The sequence below is a fragment of the Mesoplodon densirostris genome, chromosome 2, assembly GCF_025265405.1.
Source record: "Mesoplodon densirostris isolate mMesDen1 chromosome 2, mMesDen1 primary haplotype, whole genome shotgun sequence".
Classification (NCBI taxonomy): domain Eukaryota; kingdom Metazoa; phylum Chordata; class Mammalia; order Artiodactyla; family Ziphiidae; genus Mesoplodon; species Mesoplodon densirostris.
The window spans coordinates 78,344,100-78,367,937 of record NC_082662.1 but is presented as its reverse complement, the minus strand read 5'-3'; the positions used below and the strand labels follow the sequence as shown (position 1 = coordinate 78,367,937).

The following is a 23,838-nucleotide window of genomic DNA, read 5'->3' as shown; positions in this document are numbered from 1 at the left end:
GGCTTATTTCACTTTAGCATGATGTCCTCAAGGTTCATCCATGTTGTAGCAGGTGACAGGATGCTTCTTCTGCATCTGTTGGTATAAGATTTCTTGTTTAGCCTGTTGGTAGTAATAGATGACATTAATTCATTTTCAAATTTTGCACCAGCTTTGCATACTTGGAGTAAATCCAAATTGGCCATGGTATATAATTCTTTATACACTGTTGGATTTGATTTAATATTTTGAACATTTTTGCAACTATGGGCTATGTAGTTTCTAATTTTTGGACTAAAATGAGTCTTTGAATAAAAAATTGAATTTTTAAGAATAATTTATGTAGATAAACTGACCCAAAAGATTTTAGTAGTAATGTTATTGGTTTATTAGCTTAGGGGGCCAATTTCTAAATTCCAGAAATGGGTTGAGAATATACCAAATGCAAATAATCACAGCAGAGCTTGTCTCCATCTCTAAAGTTCACAACTCTAGAAGACCTAGAAAAACTGAAGCATAAATGCTGAGTTTCTCTGCTCCCTTCATCATCACTGCTGCATTTTTAGTTACATGGTCCTTAATTTAGCATTGAAGATTGATCACTTAACGAATGGGATCAGGTTTATTATCACATTTACCCAGAGTCAGAATTCCTCAGAGCTCTCTGGTGAAATATTGGAACCCACTAGTAGGTCTGAAGATTCAGGAATCCAGCCGAATTATAAACTAATTACAACAGAATAAATTTTCTTTGGTTTAAGAAATCTAATGAAAGTCCAATACAGAATTGTCTGATAGTTTGTATGCACAGCCTATTTCAACATGGCTCTTAAGAGTCATTCTCATTCAATATTTTGAACTTGTCTGCCTCCTTCATTAGATTTTCAACTCATTTGAGAGTTGGAGTGTGTCATGTATGCAGTAAATACTTGTTGCATTCAAGAATAAGCTTAAATCCCAGGTAAACTGCTTCATACCAACAGGTGTTTCTCTTCAGAAGTAAAATGTGATTTTTTTAAATTGTCATTTTTGATGAAATCCCATTACACTCTTTTCTAAAAGACTTCCTTTAAGAGCTGTTGTGATGTTATGTCTAAAAGCTTATTACTATTAAATTTAATTAAGCTGGATTGAATTGACTTGGACTTTGGTTGAAACTGAAAAGGCTCTTTCTAAGCAGAAAATGATATTCCCCTTTTTTGTAGTATGTTCGCGGTTCAGACCCTGTGCTAAAGCTTTTGGACGACAATGGGAACATTGCTGAAGAACTAAGCATCCTCAAATGGAACACAGACAGTGTAGAAGAATTCCTGAGTGAAAAGTTGGAACGCATATAAATCTTGCTTAAATTTTGTCCTATCCTTTTGTTACCTTGTCAAATGAAATATCGCAGCACCTAGAAAATAATTTAGTTTTGCTTTTTTCCATTGATCAGTCTTTTACTGTGAGGCATTAAACATCTAATTAAAAGTTGAAGTGGCAGCACAACCCATGTTATGTAAGGAGTTGGCAAGCTTAACAAAACCCATTTTTTATAAGTTTCCATCCTCCATTTGTTGATACCACTAACAAAATGCTTTGTAATAGTCTTGTGGTTAATTATGCAAATGATAATTTGTGATAATTGGTCCAGTTTTACGAACAACAGATTTTTTAATTAGGGAGGTTAATAAGGGAGATGATTACTGTGCCTCATGTGCTGTGTGCTTTTTGAAAGTGAAGACAGAAAACTACAAAGCAAATAAGATATACCGAGCCTCAACAGATTGCCTGCTTCTCAGATCCTCTCATATTTTTGTATTACCCAGCTTTCCTTTTAATAGAAACATTATAGCTTATAATGAATGCACTGCATAAAAACTGTATGGCTTCATTATTGTAAAACAGATTCAAGATTTACGGTAAGAGTGAAACATTCACACAAAGATTCGCATTAATGAAGACTACACAGAAAACCTTTTTGTGGATTTGTGTGGATCTGATATTTAGCAAATTTTTGTGCTTTACATTCTTACAGAAGAGTAAAGTTAAAAATTATCATTTGTAAGACCAGAATATAAATAAAACGTTTCAAAAATCTATCTGAATTTGAAATCTATTTGTTCTTCCATGTTTGAAAATGACATATTTCTCAGTGCATTTTCTTTTCATATAAGCCTTTTTTGTTAAGCTAAAAACACTAAAATGTCTACATTGTTTAAAATGTCTTAACTTATTGTGGGTAATACTATTTTGTCTATGATTTTTTTATTTGTCAAAGTGCTTTCATTTATGAACACATTTTCATTTATATCATATAAGGAATTTCTCTTAAAATATAGTTTTCTAGAGGCTTCCCTGGTGGCGCAGTGGTTGAGAGTCTGCCTGCCAATCCAGGGGACGCAGGTTCGTCCCCCAGTCTGGGAAGATCCCACATGCCGCGGAGCGGCTGGGCCCATGAGCCATGGCTGCTGAGCCTGCGCGTCCAGAGCCTGTGCTCCACAATGGGAGAGGCCACAACAGTGAGAGGCCCGCGTACAAGCAAAAAATATATATATATATATATATATATATATATATATATATATATATATATATATATAGTTTTCTAGGAGCTATTAAAAATGATTTTTCCACTTCCCTGATGGCGCAGTGGTTATGAATCCACCTGCCAATGCAGGGGACACGGGTTCGATCCCTGGTCCGGGAGGATCCCACATGCCGCAGAGCAACTTAGTCCATTTGCCACAACTACTGAGCCTGCGCTCTAGAGCCCACGAGCCACAACTACTGAGCCTGTGTGCCACAACTACAGAAGCCTGTGCGCCTAGAGCCTGTGCTCTGCAACAGGAGTAGCCACCACAATGAGAAGCCCACGCACCGCACCACAATGAAGAGTAGCCCCTGCTCGCCACAACTAGAGAAAGCCTGCCCACAGCAATGAAGACACAGCACAGCCAAAGATAAATAAATAAAAATAGATTTAAAAAATTAAAACAAAATTTTTAAATGATTTTTCTTTGCTTAACTTTCTATGTGATGAAAGTGACTTCTTAAAGGGTGATTCACTAAGAGCAGCATTCATCCAAATGACTTTAGGTCATTTAAACCTTACTAACTTAACAAATTGGTCTAATATCCTATTATGTCAGCTCAGTCTTAGGATAAATTCTTATAATCTGGAAACTTTTATTTTTTATTTTGAATTAAACTATCTTGATGAAGGATATTTGAAAGCCTTAAAGACAACTCTACCAGAAAATGTTTGTAGAATATTTAGCAAATGTCCATTATTCATCTTTACTGGCATTTTATGTCATGTCATTTTAAATTTTAAGACATTTTTTAAGCCAGCTTGAGAATGAAAAAATTCTATGAGAAGTCCTGGCAAACAAACTGTGGTCTATTTTTGGTCATCCATAGTAATGGAGAGGGCCATCGCTTTGATAGTACAAGGCCTTGGATGATGTATTAATCCCTAATGGTGGTTATTACTTCAGAGCAAAAGGGAGGTGAAGTCAATCATGAACAGTGGGAAAAAATAGCACGAGAAGAGTTGCTGCCACATACAGAAAAATAGTTGGATAGAAGGCGTGAAACTTCAGAACTTATGAGATTGGCATAGAAAACTAATTGGACTATTCTCTGAGCAGGAAGAGCCAATCAAATGAGTATCTGGCACTGGGATTTAAAGCGAGAAGCCTGAAAAGTCTGTTATATTCAAGTTATTATTAGAGATCAAAAGAGGCTGAAGAACCTTAAACTTTGAAGAACTTGAAGCTTTAAGTTCTTGAGTTGATGAATAAATGTGTTATCTACCAAGCTCCACTATTTTAATTGGGAGGTTTGAGTTAATTAGCCAATCCAACTGTTTTTCACCAATTCCAATCAACAGCTAAAACCTTTTTAAAGAAACAAATCTTGATTACCAAGAAAGGGGTGTATAAATACTGAGGCAAAAAAGTACCATTTTATAGCCGAATTTTGACATTTGATTAAGCTTATTCAAGTTCACAAATATGGATATGTAATAGTCAGTTGATATTTATAAATTTGCTCCCCCTGCCAGAATTATGTTACTTATAACCTAAAACAGTTAACGAGTTTCTAAATTCCTGAATTTGGCAAAAGCCTCTTACAAGGAGCTATGAGCAAGAACTGACATTTCCTGTTTTAAGAGGATTTGAGACTTGAAAGCCAGTCTAAAATTAAAGTTAATAAAATGCATAAAATATTTTTGAAAGCAAAACTGCAAAACTTTGGAAATTAAAATTGGCAGTAGCTAGCATGTGAAAGCATGTCTACAAATATGGGAAGTAGGAGTACAGACTACAGATAGCACAGCTAGGTATTTCTTTTACTTGAAAATTAAAGTATCTTTTAATTATATCCTGTGGTGACAGAGAACTTTTTTCTGGGAGGAGAGGGTCTGCGTTTGTGATCCAGAATTCAAATTAGACTTTTGCTGATTAAAATAAACATTTTACCTTCAAACTGGTCCTTAGCCCAGGAATCAGTAACATGAAACATTACCTAGAAATACGAAAGGAATAAAACTAAGAATTGTCTGAGACCTCTAAAACTAATTCTTTCCTGTGAGCCACTCTTGAAACAGACTATGAATATGTGCAGCATTTTATCTACCATTACGAAGAGATTGAAGTTTAGACCTTAAAATCCAAAACTTAAAAAAAAAAAAAACATTTTGGTAGAAAAACTAAGAGTTGATCCTTATTCACAAATTCTATATTTGCAAATTCACCTACTTGTTCAAATTTAATTGTAACCCCACAGTCACAATACTCTTGGCACTTTTGAAGTCATCCGCGGATATGCGCAAGGCAGTGAAAAATTTGAGTGCCCCAGTGCACACATTCCCAGCCAGGGTCAGACAAAGTGACACTGCCTTGCTTCAGCTCATGCTGTGAACAAGCGTCCTTTTCACAATCTATTTAATGCCACATTTTTTGCATTTTTGTGCTTTTTGTTGGTGATTTCGCTCTTTAGAATGGCCCCCAAGCATAGTACTAAAGTGCTGTCTAGTGTTACTAATAAGTACAAGAAAGCTGCGATGTGCCTTGTGGGAAAAATACATGTTTTAGATGTTTTGTTCAGGCATGAGTTACAGTGCTGTTGGCCATGAGTTCATCGATAGTAAATCAGTTATTTTTAAAAAGGTGCCTTTAAACAGAAACACATAAAACAAGGTTATATATTGATAGGTTGGCAAAAATGTGACCAGAGGCTTCCAGGAATCTAACCCTTTGTATCCCCTAAGAGCAATGGTTCTGTGTTCGCCAATTCAGTGTTTGCAGTGACTTTATAGAACATAATAACTACTGTAAGTAATGAGGATTGACTAATTTACCATTTTTATTGAGACATAATTCACATATGAAATTCACCTACTTGAAGTATGCAATTCAGTGGTTTTTTAGTATATTCACAGTTATCCAACCATCACTACAATCTGAATTTAGAATATTTTCATCACTCCAAAAAGAAATCCTATATGCATCGGCAATCAGTCCCACACCCACCTACCCTCAGTCCCCAACAACCTGTCTAGGTTGTCTCTATGGATTTCTGTCTATGGATTTGCCTATTCTGGACATTTCATATAAGCAGGATCACAATATGTGCCTTTTGTGTCTGTTTTCTTTCACTTAGCATGTCTTCAAGGTTCAACCATATTATAGCATGTATCAGTCCTTCATTTCTTTTTTGTGGCTGAATAATATTCCTTTATACAAATATACCATATTTTATCCATTATTTGGTAGACATTTGGGTTGTTTCCACTTTTTGGCAACTGTGAATAACACAGCTATATACATTGACAAACAAGTTTTTGTGTGCAAATGTTTTCGTTTCTCTTAGATACATAACCTAGGAGTGGAATTCCTGAGTAATATACTATCAATGTTTAACTTTTTGAGGAACTGACAAACTTTTCCAAAGTGGCTACACCATTTTACATTCCCATCAGCAATGTACAAGAATTCTAATTTCTGCCCATCCTGTATTCTTCATCTCTCATTAAGGGTACTCATTTTACAGTCTTATCATCAGGGGCCATTGAGATGTGTTAATAAGCACTGTGCCCTCCACTAAATAGTCTTAAGACTGCAATTTCTTTTAATTCTTTAGATGGTGTGTTTTATTCTCTCAATTTTTCCTGCCTCTTCTGCCTTCTGTCACTTTACTGGATTTTAATTCATTTTTCTCTTCCCCAGCTTCAGTCATGAAAAAAACTTTAATGTTCCCATATGTAATAGAGGACACATTAAACAAATGAGAGGCAACCATTAAACAAATACAGCATTGCAATTATGGTAAAAGCAATGAAGAAAAGAGTTACTAGAAGAGAGTTACAAAGGGGACTAGTGAGTTCAGAGATTTCTGAAGGATGTGACATTTAAACCAAGGCCTGAAATATGAACAGAAGCTATTCAGGAAAAGAATAAATTGAAATGCCTTCCAATTAGAAGGTAGAGCAGATGAAAAGACCCAGACTTAGTAGAAAGTCAGGCATTTCCACACACCTGAAAGAAGCCAATGCATCTGGAAACTAGTGAGCCTGAGGAGAGAATAGTAGAAAATGAGGTTGGGAAGGTAGGCAAGGAGGACCCAGTTGGTGCTGTCTTAAGAATTTAGCTGCATTCTAAGTTGCTTTTAGAATAAAACCAGAAAAGGAAAAAACCTCAAGCAGGGGAGGGACAAAATCCAGTAAGTTCAACTCTAAATGTCACAGGCAGCAACGATTGTTATGCCTACGTAAACACATAAGTGCTTTATCTAGTGCACTAATAACCTCTTTGGGAGCATCTAGTATACAATTCACTCTTTAAAACTACTCATCAACTTGCTTTGAGAACAAAAAGTCAAGCCTAAGCTAAAATGTTAAGTTTTATGAGATTCCAGTGTTCATTTGTTTCTATGCTCAAAGGATTCTTAGAATATTCACTAGTTATGTGGACTCATAGGAGGTGCCTATTAATCCACACCACACTCAGGCAGTCCTCACCCCACCTTTAAGCTGAGCACTAATCTCAATTCTAGCTCCAAGGAAAGAACATGAAGCTCCAGCCTTGGAACTATGTGACTCAATATCTATGACAGTCTTTCTGTCGCCACCTCTATTATAACTAGTACCAGGGTTCTTGGGTCTGGTTTTACCTCCTACCTACATTCAGGCTTTTGACCCAAGTCCCTGGCTCCTGTTACCTGATCTCCCACATCCTGAATACCTATATGACCCAACTAGACAGCTCTATCTGCCATTCCAGATTTTGAAATCTATTCTGGCCTGAATTGTGTTTCCATTTCTTCCTTCCTGGCTTGAACATCTGGACCTATAGCCCAGACTCTCTGATCTGATTTCAGATCCTAACCTAGTCCTGTGAGCAATGACTAATTCATCTACTTTTAAACTCACGTATCTCTATATCTTAGCCCAACAATACAGGACTCTTTCATTTTTCCCCATATAGAGTGAAATCGTTGTCCAGCCTTACCCCTTGCATATCTACTCAGAATCAGGAAGATCTTATCCCAAAGGCCCAGCCCCAGATCCCAGCCAAGCTCTTCTGGTCTAGTTTCCATTGCTGGATAACAAACCATCCCAAAACTTAATGGTTTCAATATTTGTATATCTCTGTATAAACAAATAGAGAGGGAAAAAGGGATTCTATTGATTCTGTTTCTCTAGAGAACTCTAATATACATCTTGTAATACTCTGTGCATTATTGATTAACTTTCACTTATAAAGATTTGCAAGGAAAGGCTCAACGTAAGTCTAGACTATTATAGGCTCTTTATATAACCTATGTTCAGAGATTGTCAGACTGACATTTTTTCAATTTTAACAGAATCTTGACAGGCTCCTCCTCATAGCCACCTAAGCCACAATGTCTTTGTCAAGGTGGTGGTGTTTTCCTCATTAGCAGTAACACATGAGATTGTGTTTATGTTTGACTGTACACAGTATATACCATCAAAGCTGATTAAATGAGTCATTTAACACTGTTTACAGGAAAAGACTTAACAGATGTCACAAAGAAGAAAGTCATCTTTTGAGTGTAAACAGTGATGTCAGTTGGTTCAGAAGTTTCTGAAAGGCAAAACAATACTGAGAAAAAAATGTTTTGTAACCGATTTGCAAACGGAAGAGGAAAAGTTACTGGGTAGTAAACTATCATGCTCTGGAAGAAAAAACCTCTTGTCAAATCAATGTAATCTTTTTGGCAGAGTTATTGGCCTGCTAGGACAAGGGGAAACAATGGATGTAATCTGTCCTCAGTGTAGCCAGGTATTTTATCCTGTCTGACATTACATAGTTATTTGTAAACTAGGAAAAAATATGATCTAACACCTCAGTTTTTGAGTGGGTGCGTTTAAGAATGCTGAGGTATTTGTTCTCAGTTATTTTCAATAGATCATATCACCATAGAGCAAAGCAAGTGACATCTTCAGGTTTCTATCATGTATGACTTGCTAGAATCACGGCACTTGTTGGTGAGTAGCCAAGAGGGGAAAATGTACCGACAATTGGGGATTCTCTTACTCCCTGTCATTTTTTCCCATCGGCGTCTGACTTTTGTTTCCCCTTCATGAGATGTCTCTTGGAATAGATGATACATTTGCTTCAGTCTCACACTCCCTGATGCCATCCGTGAAGGTAGTCCCTCTGCCCTCTCTTCTTAGTATTTTGCCTCATGTTGATTTCTCACGATCACTGGGTGCATTAGAGCTTTGTCTCTTCTGTGCCCTCATCACATCACACTGGATCTTCGCTAACCTACTGTGTGAGTTTGGTTCAAGTTTCTAATTATTCTTTTTCATGTTATTCTCATCTGTGAAATAGGGTTAATAACAGCTACAGTGAACACTCTACATTATTATGAGGATTAAATAAGAAAGTGGTTAAATTTTCAGTGACACTATTAGTAGCATTCCAGTTCTTGCATTACTCAACACTGGCACCCTGGTTTAGCAAACTGATTCTAACGTCTCATTTTCTTTATTCAATTGTTGCCTGGGCCATTTATCAAGGCAATCATTGTCTGACTGCATAGATTTGATGATGGTATCCCCATTTCCCATTCAAAAGTTAAGCCAGAAGGTGTTCCCTTGCCCATTTAGTCTTAACTATTCCCAGAACATCCCAAATAAAGCCTGTTTTTTCCTCAAAGAAAATAAAACATACACATACCAAGACATTTTCAAATTAAAATAGGCACTAAACAGACAGATTTCTGCCAAGAATAACCTCTGCTCTACTCAAAGCTGGTTTACAGGATTGTAAACTGAGACCAGCCTTTGCTTCTTACTCTACAGGGGCAATGAGTCAGGATTTCCTGAAATTAAGCAATCATGTAAAATGCATTAGTGGCTTCTAGAAAACCTCATGCGCTTCCTTGTGCCAAGAAATTAACCTGTTTAGTTCTTGGCATCTCTTTCGTTTCCCCCAATGACTTACTTAAGATCCTTCAATCAGTCTCAGAGTCAGTATGACAATGTAGCTAAGATTCAATGAAAGATTGTTTTTTTCTAGAAACATAAGTCTGGTGATGATAGCTGCATTTCAGTGAGAAGGTTGGATTCTAAGTCTGAATCATTATTTTTTTAGTCAAAACTACACTGGCTGGGCTTCCCTGGTGGCGCAGTGGTTGAGGGTCCGCCTGCCGATGCAGGGGACACGGATTCGTGCCCCGGTCTGGGAAGATCCCACATGCCGCGGAGCGGCTGGGCCCGTGAGCCATGGCCGTTGAGCCTGCGCGTCCGGAGCCTGTGCTCCGCAACGGGAGAGGCCACAGCAGTGAGAGGCCCGCGTAACGCAAAAAAAAAAAAAAAAAAACCTACACTGGCTACTAGTCCTAGTTCAATTCCTTGCACTGCTTAACCCAACGATAATCTAGTTTTGTCCCACCTCAAACAGTAATCTAATTGCTAACTCCTTGTTCTCATTCTATTTGAACTTTCTGTACCGATTTCACTTCCATCTTAGAACACCTTTTGCTTTCAAAACACCACTTTTTCCTAGTTCTCTTCTAACCTTCATTGTTACCTCTCCTCTGCCTACCCCACAGATACTGCAAGTTGTCCCTCATTGCCCCTCCTCTCTGTCAAGTGTTAGGAATTCAAATGGCAGCAGGGGCCAGGCAGGTAACGACAAGGTCAGATATAATTAATAGGGAGTGATAAGAACTCTGGCAAAGAGACAAGGCATACTCCATGTAAAAGCAACACAGTGGAAAAATTTTTAAACACCATCTTAGCCAAAATCCCTTTCACTGGGCTTCCCTGGTGGCGCAATGGTTGAGAGTCTGCCTGCCGATGCAGGGGACATGGGTTCGTGCCCTGGTCTGGGAAGATCCCACATGCTGCGGAGCGGCTGGGCCTGTGAGCCATGGCCGCTGATCCTGCGCGTCTGGAGCCTGTACTCCGCAACGGGAGAGGCCACAACAGTGAAAGGCCTGCGTACCACACAATAATAATAATAATAATAATAATAAAATAAATAAAAATAGAAGAGCCCCAAGAGAGCTCTCAACCCTTCATCCATGTAAGGACACAAGAAGACGTCATCCGTGAACCAGGAAGCCAGCTCTCTCTCACCAGACACCAAATCTGGTGATCCTGGACTTCTCAGCCTCCAGACTGTTAGAAATAAACTTATGTTTTTTGGCCACCCAGTCTGGATGCTTTGTTACAGCAGCCCAAACTGATTAAGGTAATCTCATTCTTCTAACAGGGGTGGCATTTCAAGTTTACTCTGTACAATTTAGTGTTTGAATATATCCCACACTGGTGATATCCATTCAGTTTTCAGGAAAAGACATAGTCGACTGTTAGGTTCTTTGCTGCTCCTAACACATTTGGTTGCTCAGTGAACACTGAAACTCAAGTGGACACTTATAATATCTGCAACTTGCCAGAAGGAGCTCCACTTAATGTTCTGAGATCAGGACTGCAGTGTTCAGCTTTCAAATAAGTCAGCTTAATCCCAGGAAAGTCTGACTAACTGCAAAAAATTAGTCAGAAAATATAGAGTAAGTAGTCCTGATCTAAGGAGCATAAGATCCTCCTTAGAGCAAAGTCATTTCCGAAGAAGGGCGATAAATTCCCTCAGTAGGAACGTTTGGGCCTGAAAAACATCCAGTTCTTCCCCTCCACACAGCAAACCCTCACTCCCATTTTTACATGGACTGAGTAAGAGCTCTTCCTATAGGGTTGTAAGCATTTGTGGATGACAGCCTCTGGGATCATTTTGTCCTGCAGTCACTCAAGTGAGTGTTTTAGTTTCTTGTGGACCACTTGCTCTAAGGCAAAGAGTCGTGGGAGTACTTGCTTCTCCTCCGTGACAAGGAGATAAACACCATTTAAAATCCAACTTCTGGGCTTCCCTGGTGGCGCAGTGGTTAAGAATCCGCCTGCCAATTCAGGGGACACCGGTTCGAGCCCTGGTCTGGGAAGATCCCGCATGCCGCAGAGCAACTAAGCCCGTGCACCACAACTACTGAGCCTGCGCTCTAGAACCTGTGACCCACAACTACTGAGCCCACGTGCCACAACTACTGGAGCCTGCGTGCCTAGAGCTCATGCTCCGCAACAAGAGAAGCCCTACAATGAGAAGCCCACACACGCAATGAAGAGTAGCCCCCTCTCACCGCAACTAGAGAAAGCCACGTGCAGCAACGAAGACCCAACACAGCCAAAAATAAATAAATAAAATAAATAAATTTATTTTTAAAAAAATCCAACTTCTGTGGCAACACATGACCCCAAACAACCAGCAGTTGTAGAATAGACCTAGAAAGAGGATTTTTTCCCCTAAAATTTCTATTTAGTGACAGAAGTGACCAGGTTTTCCACCATTATGCAATCTGTGACCTACTAGATTAACTAAGATCATATTTTATCAAATGGAAACTTGTATCAGGACTCTTCCCATTGTAAATAACTCAAACTAAGCCAAAGGGGGAATTTAATGGCAAACCTAACTGAAAAGTCCCAAGGTTGTCTGGCTTTAGGTATGGTCTAGGGTAGGAGCAAGCAAACTAGCTCATTGCCTGTTTTTGTAAATAAAGTTTTATTGGCACACAGACATGCTTGTTCTTTCAAGTATTGTCTATGGCTACTTTCAAGCTACAACAGCAGTACTGAGTACTTGCAAGATAAACCTTATAACCAGCAAAACCTAAAGTATTTGTTATGTGGCTCTTTCTAGAAAAAGTTTGCTAGCTCCTAACTTAGGGGCTCAGGTGATGTCATCAGGATTCTCTAAGCTCTTGCCTTTGGATCCTCCTCTGAGATGGCTTCACTTTTGGGTGTCACATGTATCTCCAGCATCTCCATGCTGATTTCATTCCTTTCTGCTAACAGTCTTAGTTGAGAAGAACACTTCTTTTCCAGTAACTCTTGCCAAAATCCTAGGGTTTACTCTAAACTGATGAGTTGGATGAGGTACCCATCTTTGGGTTGATGCCTTATGGGTAGGAGGATGGACTTTTCACTGATTGGCTTAGGCCTGGGTCACACCATCCTGGTGCTGGGGTTGGATCAGTCACTGCAAACAACGGACTAGGAATAAGGGAGAGGTTCTCCAAGGGGGAAGAATGCTAGCTTCCTAGCAAAATCTACAAATGTCCGTTATGAGACTTTTCCCTGGTTGGTCACATTCTGGTCTTGGACATTTCTCAAAGTATGTCAATGAACTTTGCATAATTTTAGAGATCCTTAAACAGAGTTACTATTAATAATATCCAGCTGTTATTGATGAGGTTTCAGTGCCAGATACAATACTAAGTACTTAATAAATATTATATTGTTTATCCTTCCAACAGCTATAAACATTAGGCATTTTTATTTCCAATTTACTAATGAGGCAAATAAGGATGAGAGATTTAACAATAAATTGGCCTAAAAGTCCCACAATCAGGATTGGAACCTAGAGCTGTCTAACTGTGAACTTGAACTGTGCTGCCCTGCCTCCCCACCATTATAGCTTCCCATTTCTGGGAATTTCCTACTACACCCTCTGTGCCTAAATAGTGCTTGAGCACTGAACTGGTGACCAACAGGCCTGAGTTCTAGTGAACTCAACTCTGCCATTAACTCACTGGGTGACTTTTAGCAAGTTACTTAATCAGTTTTTGGAATCTCGGTTTCCTCATTTGTAAAATGAACAGTTTAAACTACCAGTGACATTCAAACTATGTTCTACTAGCAGTGGGGCTTCTGTGGCAGTGCCTTAGAGTTTGCCATAGAGACTGAGGGACACTCAGCAAGTGCTCATTCCACACTCATCCAATTTCATCATCTCCATTGCTCTCCAGTGGGCTCCTTCTTAAGTCTAATATATAAAGAATAAACATTTCTGTTGCAAAAAAAAATTAACCATGGGACTAGAAGACCTTCAAGATCTGTCACTATTCTCTGATTGTTCTTGCACTTTCCTCTCCCTGTTTGTGTCCTGGCAGGCTGGCCTGTGTGGATGGACTACATCAACAGGTTTCCTGTGCTCTGGCTTCCTGTTAGGTTCAGCCAATAGGAAAGTAGCAGAAAAGGGATGAAAGGAGAGAGAGGTTAGGGTATTGATTCCCCTGGATCAGTGGCTAGGTTCAAAGACCACAGCTACTGTTGGTGGCCCCCTCCATCAGCTCTGTTTGGGTTTGGAAAACTGCTCCATTCTCTATCCCAATCCCATCTAGGAGTAGTAATAGTTCATTGCTCTCACTAGCCCTGGGGTACACTGCCATCCCTTGGAATCTTGCTGCAATGATAGTGTGTCTGGTTTATGTAGCTACTGTTGTAAATAGTCCCTTCTTTAAGTACTCCTCACTGGAGAAGGTGGCAAAGTAGGAGGATCCAGAACTCATTTCTACCCATGGACACACCAAGACTACAACTACTTACAGGGTAACTATCTATGAGAACCACCTGAAGACTAACATAAAAGATTTTCCACAACTAAAGACATAAAGGAAAAAACCACTATGAAACAGGTAGGAGGGGCAGAGATGTGGTACAGTCAGGAGTCCCACCCCTGGGTCACTGACCCACAAATGGGAGGAAATCACAATCAAAGAAGTTCTCTCCAGGGAGCAAAGGGACTGAACTCCACTTTACGCTCCCCAGCCCAGGGGGCCCAAATGGGAAAAATGAGAATGCCTGGCTTCGAAAACCAGTGGGGCTTACATTTGGAAGACCCAGAAGGCTACAGGAAACAGATTCTTCTCTGAAAGGGCTCATTCAAAATCTCACACACTCCGAGTCCCAGGGCAGAGGCAGTAGTTTAAAAGGAGTCTGAGTCAGACCCACTTGCTGATCTTGGAGAGCTTCCCAGAGAGACAGGAGGTAACTGGGACACCCCCTGGGGATGGAGATGTTAGCAGGCCTTTTGAAGTGGTGTTTAACTGCAATAACACTGGCACTTGAAAGAGCCATTTTGGAACACTCCCTCTAGCCTGTTAGTACCAGGCCCTCCCACCAGTGGGCTAGCACCAGTGCCCCTCCTATGCAGCCAACAGAGCAGGAAGCCTATCCCTCCCTCCGGTGTACCCACAGCCACCACACAAGGCATAGCCTCACAGCCAACCAGGCCAGAGGCCAGCCCCGCCTACCAGCACACTCACAGTAGTTGGCCGACCAAAACAGAAGGGTGCACACAGCCCACATAGGGACACCCCTAGAACATAGAACTATGGTGACCAGAGGGGAGCATGCTGCTGGGTCCCATAGAATGTTTTCTACATATGGCCACTTCTCCAAAACTGGGAAATGTAACCAACTTATTTAACACATACAAAGAAACGCAGAGAATTGGGCAAAATGAGACAGAGGAATATGTTCCAAATGAAGGAACCAGACATAACCTCAGAAAAAGAACTAAATGAAGTAGAGATAGCAATCTACTTGATAAAGAGTTCAAGGTAAAGATGCTCCATGAAGTTGATAAGGATGCTCAACAAACTTCATAAAGATAAAGATGCTCTTATTTTTAAAGATAAAGAATCTCAATGAACTTGAAAGAATGAATAAACACAGTATTTCAACAGAGTTAGAAAATATAAAGGACCAAACAGAGTTGAAGAATACAATAACTGAAATAAAAAATACACCAGACAGAATCAGCAGTAGATTGGATGATACAGAGGAATGAATCAGCAATGTGGAAGACAAAGTAGTGGAAATCACCCAAGCTGAATAGAAGAGTTTTTAAAAATGATAGTTTAAGAAACCTCTGGACAACATAAAACATACTAACATTCACATTATAGGGGTCCCAGGAAAAGAAGAGAGAACAAAAGGGGCAGAAAACTTTTATTTAAAGAAATAATAGCTGAAAAATTTCCTAGCCTGGGGGGAAAGAAAAAAACCAGACATCCAAGTCCAGGAATTACAGAGAGTCCCAAACAAGATGAATCCAAAGAGGTCCACATTAAGACACATTCTAATTAAAATGGCAAAAATTAAAGATAAAGAGAATCTTAAAAACAGTAAGATAAAAATAACTAGTTATGCACAAGGGAATGCCCATAATACTTTCAGCTGGCTTAGCAGAAATTTTACAGTCCAGAAGGGAGTGGCATGGTATATTCAGTGTCAAAAGGAAAACAAAAACAAAAACCTATAACTAAGAATACTCTACCTGGCAAGGTTCTCATTCAGATTTGAAGGAGAGATAGTCCTTCAGACAAGCAAAAGCAAAAAGAGTTCAGCACCACTAAGATGGCATATAAGAAATGTTAAAGAGATTTCTCTAAGAGGAAAAGGCCACAACTAGAAATATAAAAATTATGAAAGGAAAAAAATCTCACTGGCAAAAGCAAACATACAGCAAAGGTAGTAGATCAACCACTTACACACCTAGTAGGAAGTTTAAAAAACAAAAGTAGTAAAATCACCTATATCCATTATGAGTAGTTAAGGGGTACACAAAACAAAAAAAGATGTAAACTATGACAGAAAACTCTAATGTTGAGAGAGAAAAGAGTGAAAATGTAGGATGGTTTGACTGTGTTTGAACTTGAGATCAACTTGAAAAAAATCAACATAATCATGTATAAACTATACATTATATATGAACCTCAGCTATTCACAAACCAAAAACCTGTAATAGATACATACAAAAAAGAGAGAGAGAGAGAGAGAGAAGGGAATCCAAAAGAAAGCAAAAGAAGAAACACAAAAGAACTACAAAAACAACCAGAAAAAAAATTAACAAAATGGCAATAAGTACCTACCTATCAATAATTACTTTAAATATAATGGGCTAAATTCTCCAATCAAAAGACACAGCGTGGCTGAATGGATAAAAAGAAAAAAGACCCATATATATGCAACTACAAGAGACTCACTTCAGATCTGAAGACACACAGACTGAAAGTGAGCGAATGGAAAAAGGTAATCCATGTAAATGGAAATGAAAACCTGAGGTAGCCATACTTATATGTCTGACAAAATGAACTTTAAAACAAAGACTGTAAAAAGAGACAAAGAAAGACATTACATAATGACAAAGGGGTCAATGCAACAACAAGATATAACAATTGTAAATAGATATGCACCCAACACAGGAGCACCTAAACACATAAATCAAACATTAACAAACATAAAGGGAGAAACTGGCAGTAATACAATAATTTTAGGTGACTTCAACACACCACTTACATTAATGGACAGATCGTCCAAACAGAAAAATCAATAAGGGAATTCTGGCCTTAAATGACACATTAGATTATCCATATAATAGATATATACAAAATAGATATATACAAAACATTTCACCCCAAACCAGAAGACTAGAAATTCTTCTCAAGTGCACATGGAACATTCTCCAGGATAGATCACATGCTAGGCTACAAATCTCAAATTTAGGAAGACTGAAATCATATCAAGCATCTTTTCTGACAATACCTATATGAGACTAGAAATCAACTGCAAGGAAAAACTGCAAAAAACACAAACACATGGAGGCTAAACAACATGCTACTAAACATCCAATAGATCACTGAAGAAATCAAAGAGGAAATCAAAAAATACGTAGAGACAAATGAAAACAAAACATGATGATCCAAAACCTACAGGACACAGCAAAAGCAGTTCTAAGAGGGAAATTTATAGCAATACAAGCTTACCTCAGGAAACAAAAATCTCAACCTAACCTTACACCTAAAGTAACTAGAGAAAGAACAACAAACAAAACCCAAAGTTAGTAGAAGGAAAGAAAGCATAAAGATCAGAGCAGAAATAAATAGGACTTAAAAGAAATTGAAAAGATCAATGAAACTAAGATCTGGTTCTTTGAAAAGATAAAGAAAATTGATAAAATTTAGCTAGACTCCTTAAGAAAAAAAAGAGGAAGCTGCTGCATAGCACAGGGAGATCAGCTCAGTGCTTTGTGATGACCTAGAGGGATGGAATAGGGAGGGTGGGAAGGAGGCTCAAGAGGGAGGGTATGGAGATATATGTATACATATAGCTGATTCACTCTGTTGTACTGTAGAAACTAACACAATACTGTAAAGCATTTATACTCCAATAAAGATGTGAAAAGAAAAAAAGAAAAAAGATAACCAAAAACTAAAAAATAAAAAGAGAGAGAGAGAGGGCCCAAATAAAGAAAATCAGAAATAAAAGAGGAGAAGTTAAAACTGGCACCACAGGAATACTAAGGATCATAAGAGATTACAACAAACAATTATATGCCAATAAAAGGGACAATCCAGAAAAAGTCAATAATTTCTTAGAAATGTACAATCACCCAAGACTGAATCAGGAAGAAACAGAAAATATGAACAGGCTGATTTCCAGTAATGAAATTGAACCAGTAAAAAAAAAAAAAAAACTCCCAACAAAAGTCATGGACTAAATGACTTCACTAGTGAATTCTACCAAACATTTAGAAGAGTTAACACCTACACTTCTGAAGTTATTCCCAAAAAATCAGAGGAAGAAACATTTTAGAACTCATTCTATGAGGCCATCATCACCCTGATACCAAAGTCAGACAAAGATATCACACAAAAAAGAATATTACATGCCAATGGCACTGATGAAATAGATGCAAAAATCCTCAACAAATTATTAGCAAACTGAATTCAATAATACATTAGAAGGACAATACACCATGAACAAGTGGGATTTATCCCAGGGATGCAAGGGTGGTTCAATCCCCGCAAATCAATGTGATAAACTCATTAAACAAATTGAATAATATTACATGATCTCAAAAGGTGCAGAAGATATTTTCAAAAATTTCAACATCTATTTATGATAAAAACTCTCAGAGTGTGTATAGAGGAAACATACCTCAACATAATAAAGGCCATATATAACAAACCCACAGCCAACATCATACTCAGTCGTGAAAATCTGAAATCATTTCCCTAAGATCAGAACAAGAGAAGGATGGCCACTCTTGCCACTTTTACTCAACATAGAGTTTGAATCCTAGCCACAGCAATCAGAAAAAAATAAAAGGAATCCAAATTAGAAAGAAGTAAAACTCTCATTGTTTGCTGAGGACCTGATACTATGTATAGAAAGTTCTAAAGACCTAACTAAAAACTATTCAAATAAATGAATTCAGTAAATTTGCAGGATACAAAATTAATATACAGAAATCTGTTGCATTTCTATAGACTACTAACAAACTATCAGAAAGAGAAATTAAGAAAACACTTCCATTTACTATTGCATCAAAAGGAATACCTAGGACTACTCTAACCAAAGAAGCCAAAGACTTGTACTCTGAGAACTATAAGACATTGATGAAAGAAATTGAAGATGACACAAATGAAGGAAAGATATATTGTGCTCATGACTAGAAGAATTAATACTGTTAAAATAACCACATTACCCATGGCAATCTATAGATTAAATGTTATTTCTATCAAAATACTAAGGACACTTTTCACAGAACTAGAATAATCCTAAAATTTGTATGGAAACACAAAAGTCCCTGAAGAGTCAAAACAATCTTGAGAAAGAAGAACAAACCTGATGGTATCACATGCCCTGATTTTAAACTATACTACAAAGCTACAGTAATTAAAACAGTATGGTACTGACACAAAAACGGACACATAGCTCAATGGAACAGATTAGAGAGTCCCCATATAAACCCATGCTTATGTGGTCAATTAATCCATACAAAGGTGGCATGAATACACAATTGGGAAGAGATAGCCTCTTAAATGGTGCTGGGAAAACTGGACAGCTACATTCAAATGAGTCAGATTTGACTACTTTCTCACATATACAAAAATAAGGTCAAAATGGATTAAAAACTTAAATGTAAATTCTGAAACCATAAAACTCCTAAAACATATGCTCTTTGACATTGGTCTTAGCAATATTTTTTTGGTTCTGTCTCCTCAGGTAAGAGCAACAAAAGTAAAAATTAACAAGTGGGACTATATCAAACTAAAACATTTTGCACAGCAAAGGAAACTATCAACAAAACAAAAAGGTTGCCTACTAATGGGAGAAGACTTCTGCAAGTTATATATCTGATAAGGGGGTAATATCCAAAATATACAAAGAACTCACAAAACAACATTAAAAAAACCAAACAACTTGATTAAAAAATGGGTAGACAATTTGAATAAACATTTTCCCAAAGAAAACAGACAGATGGCCAAGAGACATATGAAAAAATGCTCAACAGCACTAATCATCAGGGAAATGCAAACCAAAATCACAATAAAATACCACCTCACACCAGTCATAATGGCTATCATCAATAAGACAATAATAAGTGTTGATGACGATGTGGAGAAAAGGGATCCCTCATGCACTGTTGGTGGAATTGTAAATTGATGCAGGCACTATGGAAAACAGCATGGAGGTTCCTCAAATTAAAAATAGAACTGCCATGTGAGCCAGCAATTTCGCTTCTGGGTATTTACCCAAAGAAGTGAAATTGGGTAAATTCTAACAAACACTAATTGGAAAAGACATATGCACACCAATGTTTATTGCAGCATTATTTACAACACCCAACATATGGAAGCAACATAAGTGTCCATTGATAAATGAACTGATGAAAGAAGTGTGATACATGTACAGTGGAATATCATTCAGCCATAAAAAATGAAATCTTGTCATTTGTGACAACATGGATGGATCTAGAGTGTATTATTCTAATTGAAATAAGTCAGAGACAAATGCCATATGAACTCACTTATATGTAGCATCTGAAAAACAAAACAAAAAAATGAAAACAGACTCAGATACAGAGAACAAATGAGTGGTTGCCAGACTGGGGGTGGGGGGTACAAAACTCCAGTTATAAAATAAATAAGCCACAGGGATATAATATACAGCATAAGGAATATGGTCAATAATATTGTAATAACTTTGTATGGGGACAGATGGTTACTACATTAATCATGGTGATCATTTCATAATGTATGCAAATGTCAAACCACTACGTAGTACACCTGAAACTAACATAATATTATATGTTAACTATATTTTAATTTAAAAAGTACAAAAGTTAAGGAAATTTTAAAAACACTCATTTACCCATTTTGAGTGGACTATCAGAATTCTGACTGTATAACCTCTCAGACTTCAGGATCTATAACTCTATGCATAGTAAACTTATGTTCACCTATACCACTTTTATATCCATTTCCACACCACTTGAATGCCTGCTAAATGGCAGGCACATTTGACAGTGGAGAGTTCCTTTAGTGCTAACATTCTTCTGGCTTATGACTCAAAACCATACATCAGAAATTATTTTCATGCCCTTTTTTAAAGCAGAAGTAGGTGAAAGCAAAAAAACAAAACAAAAAAACAAACAAACAGAATAAAACAAAACAAAAAAACCCTGATGTTTGGGGATTTCTTTCAAAATATTTAAAAAGATAAGCACATACTTTTCCCAATCACTATTGCTCTTATTCCTTCACTCTTCCATTTAAACATTTATGGAGTACTAGTATCCTGGACACTGGCTTGGTCCTGGAAATACCAAACCAGCTAAAGTGTCAAGATTTCACAGACCCATGAGGGAAAGAAAGACAATAAAAGGGGGAACTTATCTATCATAGTTTACTCAGAGGGGAATACCCATTCGTGGAATGATTCACTTTCAAGCACTGAGATATCCTGCAGCATTCAAGATGGCTCAGTATCTTTCAATAAAGATTGCAATGAAAATGTGTGTGGTTAATAATCTGAAAATAAATTTTACTTAAAATGTAATCTGTCTCTTAATAAATTCTCATTCATTTAGATTCTACTGACTCAGGTTTTTAAGTAATTCATTAAAATATTCATATTCACTATTTCTAAGTATGGTAATTCCTCTGCAGATCATCAGAGTCTTTTGCATTAACATAAGGAATTCAATCTAAAATTTGGGGTTAGTTAAGACAAATATAAAAATAATTAAATTATAATGGGAAGATAAGAGAACTATGAGAAGTACTGATACTCAGTTTAAAAAAAAGGTTGAGGAGTAAGGAGATAATATTTGAATTGTGAGGGCCAAGGAGAACTGGTTGGTAGAGCTTGGAAGAATGTTCCAGATGAAGAGAACAACATGACCATAAGCCTGTCAGCGGGAAATGACAGGATATGCTTCAGCTACTATGTAATATTGATAGTTTAGTTTGGCTAATGTAGGTGTGGGAGACTTCTGTTTTTGCCTCTCAACCACAGTCACTCATCCTTCTTCTACTGGAATGATATTCTATATTGTACTTTGAGAATAACCCCTCCCTGGATTTATCCCATTAGTTGTGAGAGATTGACAACCTTCAGCTTCAAATGTGGGCCCAACTGGGCTCAGTTAATCAGCATAATCTAGCCCCGTGGCCAAAGTGATTGGTTCAATGATGGGCATGTAACTCAGTTTGGACCAATGAGAATCAGATGCAGGACTAGTTTTTCAATGTGGCAGAGTTCTATCCAGATTCAACTGTGAGTTCTCTTTCCACTGATTTGAAATTAAGAGGATGTAGAGGCAGGAGCTGCTGCAGCCAGCTTGTGACCATGAAGGGAAAGCCTAAGAACACAGCCAGCACAGAGGAAAGCCATCCTAAAGGTAGAAAGATAAAACCTAGTTTCTGATCAGTCTACTCCTGAAGTTGAAATCATCCTTGAGTATTTCATTAACCAACAAACTATTACATCAATGAATTCCCTTCATTTCCTAAGCCAGTTTTAACTAGGATTTCTATGTCTACTTAAAAACATAAGAAAAGAATCAAGACTAGGAAGATAGTTTGAAACCAGAGTAAAAAAGAGTTTGAATACCAGATTTTGAACTAGATTCAATAGCAAAAATTTTTAGCAAAGATTGACATAATTCTTTGATTTCCCTTTAGGCTGTACAAAGCAGTTTTACATAAATTATCTTATTGAATTTTTAGTTTCCCAGTGTAAGGAAATGGAGTCCGAGACAGGCTAAATGACTTGCTTTAAAATCATGCAGCTCATGAAAGAGCAGAGTGTCAACCCTGGATTTTTCGATGCTGAATCCATGTTGCTAAGACTAAAGCTGTCTCACCAACATGCAAAAACAAACAGCCAACCAAGAAAACAAACAAAAAATACACTGAATCTGAAGATCTGAGGATCCTTACCACCAAGATACTTTCTGATTTCATGACCTGTCAGTGTTGGAATTCATGTTTGGACAGAATGAGGTGATGCTGGTATGGATCTCTTCTGATCCTAGGAATCATCTAGAGTGTATTGCCATGGAAAGATGGGCTTCAGGTACATAAAATACTTTACTCCTTATCAGTATGGCCACTGGGCAATTCACTTAACATTTCCTCATTTGTAAAATGGTAATGACAATTGCTACCTCACTGGGTCTATATGAAAACTGAATATGTAAAGCTCCTGGCACAAAATAGGCATCAGAAAAAGTTAGGTCTCTTTATTATGGAAGGTAATGGAAGCAGGTTTTTGAATCAGACAGTCTTGGGTTTAACTCTTGACTCTGTTCCTAACTAGCTATATGCACCCAGCTGGACACTAGCTTCCTGGAGGGTAGAGACCGTGTCTGTCCTTATCTCTGCTGAATCCGCAGTGGCCCTAGGAGGCTGTCAGCAAATGCTTAAACAAATTTAAGTGACAAGGTTCCTAAGCTTTAAACAGTTGAGATAAAATATATAGTACAAGACTATCATAAGAAATAAAGGATACAACTCAACACTGAGTTCAATGTCTGGCCCATAGTAAGTGCTCAGTTAATAGTTGCAGCTAATTTCTATTGAATGCTTACCATGTACCAGTCCCTGTTCTAAACACTACAGGTATTCACACAATTCTCAAACCCCCATCCCTGTTTTACAGAAAAAAACCAAAGCCCTCTTTTTATTATTATCTAAGTACTTGATGCCACTTTAGGCCCCATGATTTGTGAGTCCAACTCTTTCTTTTTAAAGTTTGGGACCCTCAAGGCATCTGATTCAAGGTCGTTAACTGATGGCTTCTCTTTTTTCTCTTTTGCATTATTAGGAAGAAATAAAACCTTCTTTCTTTAAAAACACAATGAAGACTTTCTTTTGGTTTTCCTCCTTCTTCCCCCATTATTTCCAGAGAGTGAGGTTGGACTGCCTGAGGTTTTTTCTGGCAGGAGCCCTTTAATTCAGAGACAGCCAGCAACTCAATGAGCCAGCGGGCCTTTGCCCTCTCCTGGCTGACGCTGAAGCAGCCTAGTCGGACCTCCCAATTCGAGTTGTCTCTCGTTCTTTCCCCGAATTGCCTGCTGCCATCTACTGGCCAAATTAAGTCATCACATCCATGTTTTCCAAGTTTCCAAGTGAGGCTCCAACTGTCTCTCATAACTGTTTCCCAAGGCACCTTCAGGGGCTGCCCAGAGGCGGTATTAGCAGACAGAC

At 38.0% G+C, this 23,838-nt stretch overlaps 1 protein-coding gene across 2 annotated transcripts in view; it reads left to right on the top strand.

The window, feature by feature from the left end:
* The window catches only part of SELENOF (selenoprotein F), a 36,754-nt gene extending 34,694 nt beyond the window's left edge, over window positions 1-2,060 (top strand). Inside the window, exon 5 of one of the 2 annotated variants that reach the window (XM_060090054.1) lies at window positions 1,185-2,060. In XM_060090054.1, coding sequence (XP_059946037.1) covers window positions 1,185-1,316 — 132 coding nt within the window. In that variant the 3' untranslated portion in view covers window positions 1,317-2,060. The remainder of the gene's footprint in view (window positions 1-1,184) is intronic. The other variant, XM_060090055.1, reaches the window with a different exon arrangement.
* Window positions 2,061-23,838: the final 21,778 nt, after the last annotated feature.